This window comes from Balaenoptera ricei, chromosome 19 (assembly GCF_028023285.1).
Source record: "Balaenoptera ricei isolate mBalRic1 chromosome 19, mBalRic1.hap2, whole genome shotgun sequence".
Lineage (NCBI taxonomy): Eukaryota > Metazoa > Chordata > Mammalia > Artiodactyla > Balaenopteridae > Balaenoptera > Balaenoptera ricei.
The window spans coordinates 8528488-8542774 of NC_082657.1; the positions used below are offsets into that span (position 1 = coordinate 8528488).

Genomic DNA, 14287 nt, shown 5'->3' on the forward strand with positions numbered 1-14287 from the left:
AAGTTAGCTGTTAATCTTACTGTAGTGCCCTTGTATGTAACAAATTGTTTTTCCCTTTTTGCTTTCAAGATCTTATCTTTATTTTTGCTTTCAACATTTTGCCTATGTTATGTCTGGATGTAGAGCTCTTTGTGTTTAATCTTTCTTGGAGTTTATAGAGTTTGTTGGATATACATATTGTTTTTCATCAAATTTGGGAAATTTTCAGCCATTAATACTTTAAATATTCTGTCCCCTGCTCCCCTCTTTCTGGTACTCCCACTACATGTATAATGTTGCACTTAATGACATCTCACATTTCTCTGAGGCGCTCTTCACTCTCCTACATTTTTTTCTCTCTGTTCTTCAGATTTCATAGTCTCCATTGTTCTGTCTTCAGGTTTGCTGATCGTTTCTTCTGCCAGCTCAGATCTACTGTTGAGCCTTATTTTGCTTATTGTACTTTTTTAACCCCAGAATTATTTCCATTTGGTTCTTTTTTCTTTTTTTTTGGCTGCATCACACAGCATACAGGATCTTAGTTCCTCGACTAGGGATTGAACCCGAGCCCCCTGCAGTGGAAGAGTGGAGTCTTAACCACTGGACCACCAGGGAAGTCCACATTTGGTTCTTTTTAAAAAATAATTTCCAGCTCTTAATGGCATTTTCTCTTTGATGAGAAATTTTTATTTTATCTTACTTTAATTCTTTAAGCATGGGAGCCGGGGGAAGAAGAAGCCCCCATCTCCTTGGCTGCACCTACCTGGGTAGAGCTTCCGTTACAAAGAGCCGGGGGCTAGGTGGGTAAGGGAGTGGGCCATGGCTCCAGTGCCACAGACTCTCACTGTTCTTACCAAGATTTAGTAGATTTTCTTGAATGAGTATTTCTTAAAATGCTGTATGCCTTTAGGACAACTTGCAGAGACTTTAGCTTACTGTTCTTTTTTTTTTTTTTAATGATTTTTTATCAGTAAATTGGTTGTTTTGCTGAGTTCCTTACTCTACTTTTTCAGAAGTCTTATCCCCCTTCTATGCAATCTTTTTATTTTATTTTATTGTGATGTGAACAGTTAATCTGTGATCTACCCTTTTAACAAATATTTAAGTGTGCAATACAGTATTGTTGACTATAGGTACAGTGTTATACAGCAGATTTCTAGAGCTTGCTTAACTGAAACTTTATGCCCATTGATTAGTAACCTCCCATTTCCCACTCCCCCAACCCCTGATAACCCCTATTCCACTCTTTGATTATATCAATATGAATTCAGCTACTTTAGATACTTTATATAAGTGGAGTCATGCAGTATTTCTCTTTCTGTGACTGGCTTATTTCACTTAGCATAATGTCCTCAGTGTTCATCCATGTTGTTGCATATTGCAGAATTTCCTTTTTTTAAGGCTAAATGGTATTCCATTGTATGTTTATATCACATTTCCTTTATGTGCTCATCTGTCAATGGACATTTAGGTTGTTTCCACATCTTGGCTATTGTGAATAGTGCTGGAGTGAACATGGGAGTTCAGATATCTTTTTGAGGTCTTGACTGCAGTTCTTTTGGATGAATACCCAGAAGTGGGTTTGCTGCATGATATGGTAGTTCTACTTTTAATTTTTGAGGAAACTCCATACCATGCAATCTTTTTTTTCCTAATTTTTAATTTTATATTGGAGTGTAGTTGATTTTTAATGTTGTGTTAGTTTCAGGTGTACAGCAAAGTGATTTTGTTATACATATTCACATATCTATTCTTTTTTAGATTCCTTTCCCATATAGGTTATTACAGAGCATTGAGTATAGTTCCCTGTGCTATACAGTAGGTCCTTGTTGATTATCTATTTTATATATAGTAGTGTGTGTATACCATGCAATCTTAAAGAGCCTGCTTTTAGCTGCTCTGGAAAGGCAGGCAGAAAGGGCCTCGTGGGTCAGTTCTAGCTAGTCTTCTTGAGGCTCTTCTTTGTGTGTTTTCCAGATCACATGGATGGCTCTTTTGGCATCTGTGTGGTGAAGGACGACACCAAGATCAGCACTGAACCGTGAGTTGGAACAGACTTAGAACCTGAGGGTCCTTCCAAAGTGGGGATGCTTTTACCCTCCTTGCATTCCAGTGTTGGTTTTTCCCAAGGGAGCCTTCATCACGGGAAAATCAGGTCTAGATCCAGAGCCTCTCTAGGAGAGACGTGGTGGATTTTTCCAGGTGTTTCCCCAGTATTCCTTCTGTCCAGACATACCATAGTTGGATCTCTGGGGACAGAACGCCCAGCACCCTGGGGCTCTAGGTAGAATTGGTGAGAGACTCTTGTGTGGCCACGGACTGTGGCTCGATGGATGTTACCTTGGATGTAGAAGCATGCCAGGTATCAGCACACACCTCCCCTGTCCTAGACCCCAAACGCCTGAGGCCAGAAATCTGGCGATAAAGCAAATCGGAGGAAGGAAGGGAGTATCCCTCAAGAGGTCTCTGGAATACCTGTGCGTGTCTGTTGGGGTGACGAGCACTCCCTGTGTCTGAGAGATGGCTGAAGGGTTCCACAGAGCGGGGCTGTGGCCTGAGAGCAGGGCTCACCGCACATCTCTCTTTTATTTCCCATCTTGGCCACACACACATGTCTTGTATGTCCGTGTGTGTGGCCTCATTTCAGACACATCAACATAGGAAGCCGGTTTCAGGCTGAGATCCCTGAGCTCCAGGACAGATCACTGGCTGGAACTGACGAGCATGTAGCTTCTCTGGTCTGGAAGCCATGGGGAGATGTGATGACCAACCCGGAAACGCAGGATAGAGGTGGCTGAGACTTTGGGGCCAGGTTCCCAAGGGCCCTCCTCCATCTCCAAGGAGTTTCTCCTCCTAGTTCTCACCTTGACCAAGAAGCAGTGATCCCCGGGCGGGGGTGGGGTGGGTAGAGCTGGCCTTCAGCGCAGTATTGCTTTGCTGTGCTGCAGCCCCTTGCCCCACCTCTCCTCTCACCCAGTAGCTGGCCAGGCCACCCAGAGCAGGTGCCAGGAGCAGGGTTTCTGCCGTCCTCCTTGTCCCTCCCTCCCCTCAGCCTGCTTTTAACAGAGAGGTGAGGGAGATGGTGACAGGAGCCCCCCGCCCCATCTGTGCTGTCGGGGAGGTTTCCTCTCTGGCCCTTGCTGACCCTCTGTGTCTCCTCTCCTTCCCGCTGCCGGGCTGCCTGCTGGAAACAGTGACCAAGCTCTGCAACGTGGCCTGCTCCAGCGCGATGCCGGGCGGGGGCACCAACCTGGAGCTCTCTCTGCACTGCCTGCATGAAGCCCAGGGCAACATCCAGGTGAGGTGCAGGCGAGGGTGGGCTCAGAGGAGCTGTGGGAAGCTCCCTGCTCTCTTAGGGCCAGGGGCTCTAGGCGCATGCCACGTGCCTTCTACTTGGGGCTTTGCAGCTCACGAGAACCGAAGGCTGGCCACCCACCCTTCTCCCTGGTCGCTTTGGGACTGGTGGTGTCCTTGTGAACATAGGGGAAATGCACACATACGGGCTCAATCAGTTATTTATCTGGGGTGACAGCAGAGCACCAGGGTTCCTCCAGCATTACCTCATCTCAGCGGCACTGGGGAGGGGGAACCAACTCAGGGCCTGCATTAATCTGGTTTACTTACTGAACTTTAACTTTTTGATTAAAAATGGTGTGTGAAAACCTCTGATGCAACAGAAATGCCTCTGCCTCCTCCAAGGACCCTCCTCACAATCCTAAAATTTAGAAAATAAAGTCCAACTCTGTGTAGTGGGAGAGGAAGTCACGTCACCCGAGTTAGAGACCCAAGAGTCAGGGCTACGTGGTGCTTTTTCTCAAGCTGAGAGGCAGTGGCTGGCACGTGGCGGGTGCTCAGCAGAGTAATCAGCACATATTTCCTGGGTCCTCCTGATACCTGGTGATGTCACGGTGTCAGGCTGGGGCCAGCTCAGGGGCCCATTCTTGGCTTAATGCTCTGCTGCCACCATCTTGAAACTCTTAATAGTTTTTGAACACAGGGCCCCGTGTTTCCATTTTGCGCTGGGTCCTGCAAATTACATAACTAGTGCCGACCGGGGTTATGCTGTTGAGCAAGACAAATGCTCTCTCTTTGCAGGGCTTACATTTTAGGAGAGTGAACACATGAAATACATTTTTTAAAAGTGATAGATAATGATTAGTGCTATGAGGACCATAAAATGGGGTAGGGCAAGGGCAGTGCCACTCCAAATGCTGCTCCTGGAAGAAATAAGGAGCTTGTGCCAGAATAAGTCCACACACTGTTTCCTTCATCAAGTAAATCTTGCTATGAAAAAGGTAACGTCAGCTGCACTCAACAGTACGCTTCGTGCTGTAGGCAATGTGTCCCAAGTGGTTCACAGCTGGTGGCCAGTCCACAGACCGACCACACTTTGAGTCGCCCTGGGGTAGGGGTGGCTTTAGGGAGGGCTGCACATATTTTTTGAATGAATGAAAGAATGAAGGCGGGCCTCTGCCTCACCTTCCCTCCCTCAGAGAGTTGCCCGCCACTCCTCTCGTTCCAGGTTGCCCTGGAGACCCTCTTACTGAGAGGACCCCAGAAGCCATGGACTCACCCTCTCGCCAACTATCGCTACACGGGTAACTAGAGCGTGGCTGCCCGCGTGGTTTGGGCCTGGCTGAGGCCCCTGTGAGCCAGTCAGTTTCCGTGGCGAGCTCTGCATGTGCCTCTCGGAGTTCTCTTGGGGCCTGCACCTGCCCTCCCAGAAGGGCCCGTCCTCTCTGGGGGACTCAGTGGGTGCTGTTCTCGAGTTGGATCCAACCTTCCCCTTTCCACTGGTTCCCTCATGGGCTCTGCCTGGCCAGAAAGGGGGTGCCAGGTTCGGGGGGGCTCAGGTTCCGCAGCTGAGCACTCCAGCCCTGGAGTCAGGCAACCTGGGGCCCCCGCCTGCCCTTGGCAAGTCTCTTAACCAGCGGAAGCCTCAAGTTGCTGCATCTGTCAAGTGGGGATGGTAATAGCCCCTACCTGCTAAGGTTTTTGTGAGGATTGTGTGAGATAAAGCAAGTAAGGGGCTTAGCAGAAATCTTGGCATATAATTGGCGCTCGGTGGCCTGAAAAAGGAGGGGAGTCTGCACTTCAGCCGTGGCTGTGGTCCCAGAAGGAGAAACATCCTCCTCTTGGCTGTTTCTCCAATAGGTTCGGACATCTGGAACCCCATGGAGAAGAGGCTCTTTAAGAAGGCGTTCTGTGCCCACAAGAAGGACTTCTACTTGATACACAAGACGGTAAGGCGAACGTGGCAGGCTGGTGTAGACAAGGCTCCCTCACACGGCCGAGGCACTAGAACTGCAGGGCCTGTCAGGGGCGATACTCTGCTCATGCTGTGAACAGTTGACAACTAAAAAGCCATTGCTTTGAACAACCCCAAACACTACAGAAATGAATCCCACGTTCAAAATAAAGCCCTCCAGGCCCCTCCCCACAATCCTACTTCTGATTGATAACCTGACAGGCATTTACTGCCCATACGGATTTTACACACCTATATGCACTTTCTCAAAAAAGGATGAGATCATATATTTAATATCCTGCTGATTATTTTGCTCTTTTTTTCAACTTGATGTACACAAAATTGCACATAATCAAAGTGTAAGATTTAATGTTTTTGACATATTTATACACTTGTAAGACCATCACCATGATCAAGATAATGAAAATATGTCACCTCCAAAAGTTCCCTCCTGCCCCTTTGCAACCCTTCCTTCCTGCCACCCAGGTCCCTAGTCAACTCTTGTCTACTTTCTGTCACTATAAATTAGTTTGCATTTTCTAGAGGTTTATATAAATGGAATAATCGTACAGCATGTGATCTGCTTTCTCTGGCTTCTTACACTCAACATAATGATTTTGAGATTCATCCATGTTGTCGTGTGTACCAATAGTTCATCCCTTTATTGCTGAGGAGTGTACCATTGTGTGGACAGACCACCGTTCATTTAATCATCCACCTGTTGGCCGTTTCCAGTTACTGATGACTACAGATAAAGTTGCTCTGAACATTCACATACAAGTCTTTGTATGGACATGTACTGGGTTCTTTTTTTTTTGCGGGGATGGGGGTGGGATTATAAATACCTAGGAGGGGAATGAGGGTAACTTATAGCAGATGTATGTTTAACTTTTTAAGAAACTGCCGAACTGTTTTCCAAAGTGGCTATACCATTTCCCATTCCCACCAGCAGGTTATGAAAGGTCCAGTTGTTCTACACCCTCGTCAACACTTGGTATGCTCAGTCTGTTTAATTTTAGCCATTCTAATGAGTGTACAGTAGCATCTGACTCCATTTTCCTAATGACTAATGATGCTGAGCATCTTTGTCTTTTTTTGCTATATGTGCACCTTCTTTGGTGGGCTGTCTGTTCATATCTTTTGCCTATCTTTTTATTGGGGTGTCTGTGTTTTTATTGAGTTGTAGGAGTTCTTATTTTGTGCTGAACACCAGTCCTTTATCCAGATATATGCTTTGGAAATATTTTCTCCCAGTATGCAATTTGTCAGTCTCCTAACAGTGTCTTTTGAAGAAAAGTTTTTAATTTTGATTAAGCATAACTTATTAGTTTCTCTTTTATAGACTGTGCTTTTCGTGTTGTATCTAAGAAATCTTTGCCTAACCCAAAGTCACAAAGATTTTCCCCTATGTTTTCGTCTGGAGGCTTTATAGTTTTAGGTTTTATTTCTAGATTTATGACCCATTTTAAGTTTATTTTTGTATGGGGTGCGAGGTGAGTTCATTTTTTGCATATGGATATTTATTGTTCCAATACCTTTTGTTGAAAAGACCATATTTTCTCCACTCAGTTGCTTTTGTACCTTTGTTAAATATCAGTTGGCCATATATATATGCATCTACTTCTGGACTCTGTATTCTGTTCCATTGATCTGTTTGTCTTTTATTAAGCTATTCCCATATTGTCTTTATTACTGTAGCTTTATTCTAAGTCTTGAAATCAGAAAATGTTAGTCCTTCAACTTTGTTATTCTTTTTCAAAGTTATTTTTTCTATTCTAGATCCTTTTTATTTCCCTATGAATTTTAGAAATAACTTGTCAATTTCAAAATAAAAATTCCTGCTAGGAATTTGATTGGTACTGTTTTTGACTCCATAGGTCAACTGGGGAGAGTTGTTTTCTTAACAATATTGAGTCTTCTGACTCGTGAACAGGGTATATCTATTTAAATCTTTAACTTTTCAGCAATGTTTTGAAGTTTTTAGTGTACAGTTGTTGCATACTTTTTGTCAGATTTATTCCTAAGTACTTCTGTTTTTTATGATGTTATAAAGAGTTCTTTTTTATTTCAGTTTCCAATGGTTTGTTGCTAGTATGTATAGAAATAAAATTGATTTTTATATTGATTTTGTGTTCTGAAATGTTGCCAAACTAACTTATTAGTTTTGGTAACTTTTTTGTGGATTCCACTGGATTTTCTACATAGACAGTCATATCATCTGCAAATAAAGACAGTTTTATTTCTTCCTTTCCAACCTGGATGCCTTTACTTTTTTCTTGCCTTGTTGCACTCTAGAATCACCAGTACAGTATTGAGTAGAAGTGGTGAGAGTGAAAATCCTTGTCTTGTTCATGATATTTGAGGGGAAACCACTCCACCGTTAGCTGTAGGGATTTTGTAGGTATCATTTATCAGGTTGAAGAGAAGTTCCTTCTATTCCTATTTTGCTGAGAGTTTACATCAGCAATGGACATCAGATTGTATCAAATGCTTTTTCTGCACCTATCAAGATGCTCATATGATTTCTCTTTTTTAAGTTTAATATGATGAACTACATTGATTTTAGATTGTTCAACCCATCTCACGTTTCTGGGATGGGCTCCACTTAGTCATGGTATATTGTCCTTTATAAATATATATATATATTGTTGGATTCTATTCGTTAAAAGTTTTGTTTAAAATTTTTCATCTATGTTCATGAGGGACATTGGTCTGTAACTTTCTTTCCTTGTAATATCTTTGTCTGGCTTTGGTATCAGAGAAATGTTGAACTTACAGAATGAGGTGGGAAGTGTTCCTTCCTCTTCAGTTTTTTGGAGGGCTCTGCCCAGCTGTCGCATAAGTCCATGAGGTATCCGCCACGTAAGGACACTCTGCTTTAATTAGTCCCAGTCGGTAGACATGTGGCTCCACAGGATGTCACAGTGAGCATCCTTGTGTGTACCTTTGTGTGCATTTTCCTGGAGAGAAGCGTTCCTGGGCCAGCCTTGTTGCTCAGAGCGTGCAGAGCTTAGGTGGGTTGACTCTGGTGGCTTCTCTCTGAACCCCTTCATCCCCAGGAGGACTTTGGGATTCTCTGTCCCCTGTGGCAGAGGAGCATACCAAGCCGTAGGGAGAGACGTTTCAGGAGGGCTTTCAAAAAGTGGCGGCTGGCCCCATGGGGAGGGGATTTAGGGCGTCAAGGCCATACTCACTGCTGCTCCTGAGGCACTGTCCTTAGCCGGCTTCTGTCTTCCTCCACTAGATCCAGACAAAAACTGTAGCCCAGTGTGTTGAGTATTACTACATCTGGAAAAAAATGATCAAGTTTGACTGCGGCCGAGCCCCAGTGCTGGAAAAGAGGGTCAAGAGAGAGCCGGATGAAGCAGACAGGACAGAAGCGAAGGCAGAGGGTCTCGGGGTAGGGCTTCTGGAGTTCAGCGCCGATCTGGATGCCCGGTGCCCATCCAAGCTGGGCGGGGGTGGGGGGTGCACCCCGCGACGTTTGTGCTCTGGACCCCTGCTTCTCCCTTAGAAGGGCGGCGGGGTGGTCAGCACCCTTTCATCATCTCTGCCCCCTCTGCAGATCACTTGTAGCCCTCGGGAGAGACCCAGCCACCGTCCAACCCCCGAATTAAAGATAAAGACTAAGAGTTACAGGAGGGAGTCCATCCTCAACTCCAGCCCAAACGCCAGCTTGAAGCGGACCCCTGAGCTGCCGGGGAGCAGGGAGGGCCAGGGCTTCTTTCCCTGCAGGGAGTGTGAGAGGTACCGCCCTTTCCCTGGATGCTCCCACACCGCCTGCCCTCAGCCCCCTGGGGTCCCCCCCTCAGGGCTACCCGCCTCCCCCTGTTCTGACCCCTGTGTCCTCTGGTGCCTCCTCAGGGTGTTTGACAAGGTCAAGAGTCGAAATGCCCACATGAAGCGGCACCGGCTTCAGGACCACGTGGAGCCCATTGTCAGGGCAAGGTGGCCCGTGAAGCCCTTCCAGCTGAAGGAGGAGGAGGAGGAGGAGGAGGAGCTAGGGGCTGACATCGGCCCTCTGCAGTGGTGATTCTGGGCGGGCAGCAAGTTGGGACGGGCACCTCCAGCCCTGTCACGTCTCCTTTAGCCACTCCAAGGTACCCCTCTGCCTCCCTGGCCCCGTCAGTGTCCCCACCGGGCAGCCCAGCTTGCAGACACGAAAGGCATTAGGCCACGAGCAGGCAGGGGACGCACAGTCATCTGATCACTGCGAAGGCCCTGCCAGCTGTGCCAGAGGCTCTGTTCTCTTTAGGTTAATAGTCTCTTGCCTTCTTTCAGTTCCGCTCCTTCCAGAGCAGAGAGGCTTGGGGAGGGAAAGGTTACATCTGGGTAGCTCTTCAATCTTAGCCTCAGTTTCGGGCTTGGTTACATTCGTTAGATAAGGCCAAGATGTAGAGAATCATTGGAAAATACCTTCAGATCTCCACCGTGTTGGGGCCCCTTACCGGGGGTCTCTCTGCCTTCAGATTCTGTCCCTAGTCTTGCCATGACTTGTATGTTGTTAGGTTTTTTTTGTACGTGTCGACTTGTAAATCTTATTAAATTGGGTTCTTAAGCAGCTATCTTCTGGCTTCCCTGCCTGTTGATCCAGCGAAGGCTTCTGAGCCCCTGCCCCTCCCAAAAGCCACAGTGACGAGTAAACTGAGTCCCTGCCCTGGAGGAGCCTCACACATTCATGCAGCCCACATTTATCAAGCACCTACTGTAGTTGTGCCGGACACGTGATGGGGACATAGTGATGTGGAGGGGCAAGGCCCCTCCCCTCACAGAGCTTACATTTTAGGAGTGGGAAGGTAGCAGTGATAAATCAGCAAAAAGGCGAGTTTAGATATCGATAGTGCGTATGCTTTTGGCCGTAATAACAGAGGAGTCAGCGTAGGTTTAAGCTCTCAGGACATGTGGTGGTGCCAGTGGCTCCACGGTGAAGTCAAGACCTGCCAGCGGTGGCCAGCGTCAGCAGGTCAGCAGCAGCAAGAATCCCCTCTTCTACGCGAGCACCCAAACCTTCGGAGGGTGCAGGGCAGAGAGCAGCTCCCTCCCTTCCTTGTTCCCCTTTTTAAGAGTGAGGAAAGCTTGTAGCAGCGCCCAACAGAACGCTCCTCACGTCTCCTCGGCCAGAACTGCAGCCCGTGCTCTTTCTAAACTGATCCCTGACAGTGGCAAGGGAAGTGGCCACCGTTATCCCGGACCCTCAAGATTTGTCTCCAGGACTGGGGAGAACCAGTGTGTTCCCTCAGATTTGTTGTCACCCGATCAACACTGGAATCCCATTTGCCAGGAAAAGAAGAGGAAGCAGAGATGGCCACTGGGGAGTCAGACCTTGTGTCCACAGCAAAGCGACGTGAGGAAAGTACAGCAGGGGGCCAAGTCCGAGGGAGTGACAGGGAGTGGCAGGCCAGTAGGTGGGTGGCGCGGGGGTGGGAAGCCACACCGAGGAGGCTGCTGAGGCCGAGACCCACTTCCAGGCCACGGTGTGGCGAAGCGCTGACTCTGCCACGGGACCCAGGGGAGGCTGTTCAAACCTCTAGCTGCTGTGTGGAGGCCGTGGGCGGTGAGATGGGAGGCCTGGAGAGTAGCTGGAAGGCCCTCAGGGGAGATGGTGGCCTGGGCTGGAGAAGCAGTGAAGAGGCCAGAAGCGCAAGGCTTAGGGATCACGTTAGAAGTAGACTCAGACGTGCTGAGGGGTCACACGTCACAGAGAGAGCTGGTAAGGAAAAGGACGGATCGAGGTTGGCATGGCAGGTTGGGGTTTGAGCAACTGAGCAGATGCTATTAACTGAGATGAGGAAGAGGGACACATCAGAGGGTTGATAGCTTAAAGGCGTGATTGCGTCTATAACTATGTGCTGCCTTCGGAGGGACTGGCTAGGGGAGCAGGGTAAACGGTGGTGTCAGGAGGCTTCACAGAAGGGCCAGGTTTCAGCTCAGTAAATCGGAAAAGACGGGGAGGGAGGAGGAGCAGAGGAGGAAGTTGAGTTGGAAGCGGCGCGGGCACTGTGGCTGGGGAAAGGGCTCTGGCGTCAGATGAACCAGAACTTACAGCCTGGCTCTTCTTCCTTCTTTGCCACCTTGGGCAAGTCATTTTCCCTGTTTGAGTCTCAGTTTTCCCATTCTGTAACTGGGATGGAAAACACCTACCCCCATATATCTGTTGACGAGAAAAGGTAAATCGGATATTGGCAGGTGCCCCGTGTGACCTGAGCACTCATGCTGTTGCTGTCACCGTGTGGGTCCCACCCTCCATAACGAGTGAAGCCCGATGACACTGGAAATGAAAGTCTCTGGCTTCAAGGTCGGGTGGTATATTAGTTACCTATTGCTGCGTAACAAATTAAGCTGAAACTTAACAGCTTTAAACAAATGGAAACTTTTACAATAGTGCTGCTTAGAGGGGCAGGGAACCCAAACTGTTTGTGGTTATCCAAACTCACCCCCATCTTATCTGCGGTCAGAATACAGTGGCAACCACAAGTGGGTGGTCCAGAAGAATCTCTGAATGTAAGAAGAGAGTTAGGCAAAGGTTTCTTGTGAATTCCCTCCCCCCAGCCAAACCCCACCCCCAGAAAACAGTGTTTTCTCAACCCCAAATTATCTGCATCGTAATCATCTAGGGGTCCTGTAAAAAATGCATATTCTTGTACCCCACCACAGACTTTCCTAATCTGAATCATTGGAGGTAGGGCCCTGGAACTTAAATTTTTTAAAGAAGCTTTCTTAGAAGAATAGTTTTTAGATATGCATAAAAATTGGGAAGATGGTATAGAGAATTTCCATATACCCCCCACTCAGTTTCCCCTATTATTATCTTACATTAATATGGTACATTTGTTACAATTAATGAACCAATATTGCTATATTATTATTAACTAAAGTCCATCCTTCATTCAGATTTCATTAGTTTTTACCTCATGTCCCTCTTCTGTGCCAGGATCCTCCCAGGACACCACATTACATTTAGTTGTCACATCTCCTTAGGCTCCTCATGGCTGTGACAGTTTCTCACACTTTCCTTGTTTTTGATGACAGTTATGAGAAGTCGTGGTCAGGTATTTTGGAGAATGTGCCTCAACTGGGGTTTGTCTTATGTTTCTCATGATCAGAGGGGGAGGAAGACCACAGAAGTGAAGTGCCACTGTCATCACATGTTATTAAGGGTACACAGTATCAGTGTGACTTGTCACTGTTGATGTTAACTTCCACCACCTGGCTGACAATGTTTGTCATGTTTCTACACTGTAAACTTAGTCCCCGCCCCCAATACTGTCATCTGTGGAAGGAAGTCACTGTGCACAGTTCATGCGTAAGGTGTGAAGAGTCACGCTTCAACTTCTTGAGGGTAGAATAGCCACATAAATTATTTGGAATTATGCACGGAATAGTTGTCTATTTTCTGCCATTTATTTATTTGTTCAGTCATTCATTTATATCAGCATGGGCTCATGGAGGTTTTATAGACTGGGTTATTATCCAGTGCTACTTTGTTGCTCAAATTATTCCAGCTTTGACTATTGGGAGCTCATTCAGTTGGCTCTTGTGTCTCTTTGACATACCCCATTTGTGTGTCTGTGTGTGTGTGTGTGTGTGTGTATGAGAGAGAGAGAGAGAGAGAGACGAGATGGAGGCTGAGAGACTTCTGTTCTGGAACTACAAGATGCTCTACGCGCATCCTGTATAATTTCCTGCCCAGTCCTAGAACCAGCCATTTATCCAAGGAGCCCTGGTTCCTTTTATTGGAGAACAGTATTAAAAACTAAGATCTGGGCACTAGGTGTGTTTGAACCTGAATTTTTAACACAGTCTCACCAGCTACTTCTTAATGAAACCAGAGTTAGAGAACCTCTGCTCTCAGTTTTGACTCCCGTCGCTCAAGTATCAGCTTACCTCAGAGGTACTGCAGGTCTGGTTCCAGACCACCACAATAAGGCCAGTCATAGGAGTTTTGTTTGTTTCTTTCCCAGTGCACAAAAGTTATGTTTACACTATACTATAGTCTATTCAGTGTGGAGTAGCATTATGTGTAAAAAAAAAAAAAAAGTACATATCTTAATTTAAAAATACTTTATTGCGGACTTCCCTGGTGGCACAGTGATTAAGAATCCGCCTGCCAATGCAGGGGACACAGGTTCGAGCCCTAGTCCAGGAAGCTCCCACATGCCACGGAGCAACTAAGCTCACGCGCCACAACTACTGAGCCTGCACTCTAGAGCCCGCAAGCCACAAGTACTGAGCCCTCGTGCCACAACTACTGAAGCCCGCGAGCCTAGAGCCCATGCTCCGCAATAAGAGAAGCCAATGCAACGAGAAGCCCACGCACCGCAACAAAGAGTAGCCCCGACTCGCCACAACTAGAGAAAGCCCGCGCAGCAATGAAGACCCAGTGCAGCCACAAATAAATAAATAAATGAAGAGAAAAAAGTCTCCAAGTATTTGGAAACTAAATAGCACTCTTCTAAATAACATGGGTCAAAGAAAGAAATCAAAAATGAAATGATTTTTAAAAACTGCTAAAAAATGCTAACCATCATCTGAGCCTTTAGCCAGTCGTAACAGTAACATCAAAGATCACCGATCACAGGTCACCCTAACAAATATAGTAATAAAAAACTTTAAAGTATTGCAAGAATTACCAAAACGTGACAGTGAGACATTAAGTGAGCCAACTCTGTTTGGGAAACGGCGCAGCTTGGACAGACTTGCTCAACACAAGGTTGCCACAAACCTTCAATTTGTAAAAACCGTAATTTCTGCGAAAGGCAAGAAAGCAAAGCACGATAAAATGATGTTCGCCTACTTCACTGGCCTTCCCAAGCCAATTTCAGCATAGGTCGACAGAGGGCGCAGGAAAAGGGATACCATTTTCAGTCTTACCACTTACGCCTTTCCAAGTGAAGGAGAACGTCAGGAGGTAAAGAGCGAAGGCGGGGACTAAACTCTTGCGCAAGGGAACTGTCAAACCCAGGCGTGGATTGGCCGTGTCTTCCGGCATGGAGCTGTCACGTGAGGCTCAATGGTCAGCTGACTATGGTCGAAATTCCTCCGGGAAGTGAGACGGGGCCA

General features: G+C 46.8%; 1 protein-coding gene and 1 long non-coding RNA gene across 2 annotated transcripts in view; one reads left to right on the top strand and one right to left on the bottom strand.

Moving 5' to 3' along the window:
• ZNF541 (zinc finger protein 541) overlaps positions 1-9260 on the top strand; it is a 24302-nt gene extending 15042 nt beyond the window's left edge. Inside the window, exons 8-15 of the mRNA XM_059904778.1 lie at positions 1957-2020; positions 2627-2769; positions 3174-3277; positions 4502-4577; positions 5134-5222; positions 8472-8612; positions 8793-8974; positions 9092-9260. Of these exons, the coding sequence (XP_059760761.1) occupies positions 1957-2020; positions 2627-2769; positions 3174-3277; positions 4502-4577; positions 5134-5222; positions 8472-8612; positions 8793-8974; positions 9092-9260 (968 nt within the window). The remainder of the gene's footprint in view (positions 1-1956; positions 2021-2626; positions 2770-3173; positions 3278-4501; positions 4578-5133; positions 5223-8471; positions 8613-8792; positions 8975-9091) is intronic.
• LOC132353530 (uncharacterized) lies at positions 7759-14177 on the bottom strand. Its single transcript, XR_009499044.1, has 3 exons — positions 14099-14177; positions 8422-8515; positions 7759-8310 (listed from the first exon to the last, which is right to left on the bottom strand). It is a non-coding gene; the product is annotated as an uncharacterized LOC132353530 (long non-coding RNA).
• Positions 14178-14287: the final 110 nt, after the last annotated feature.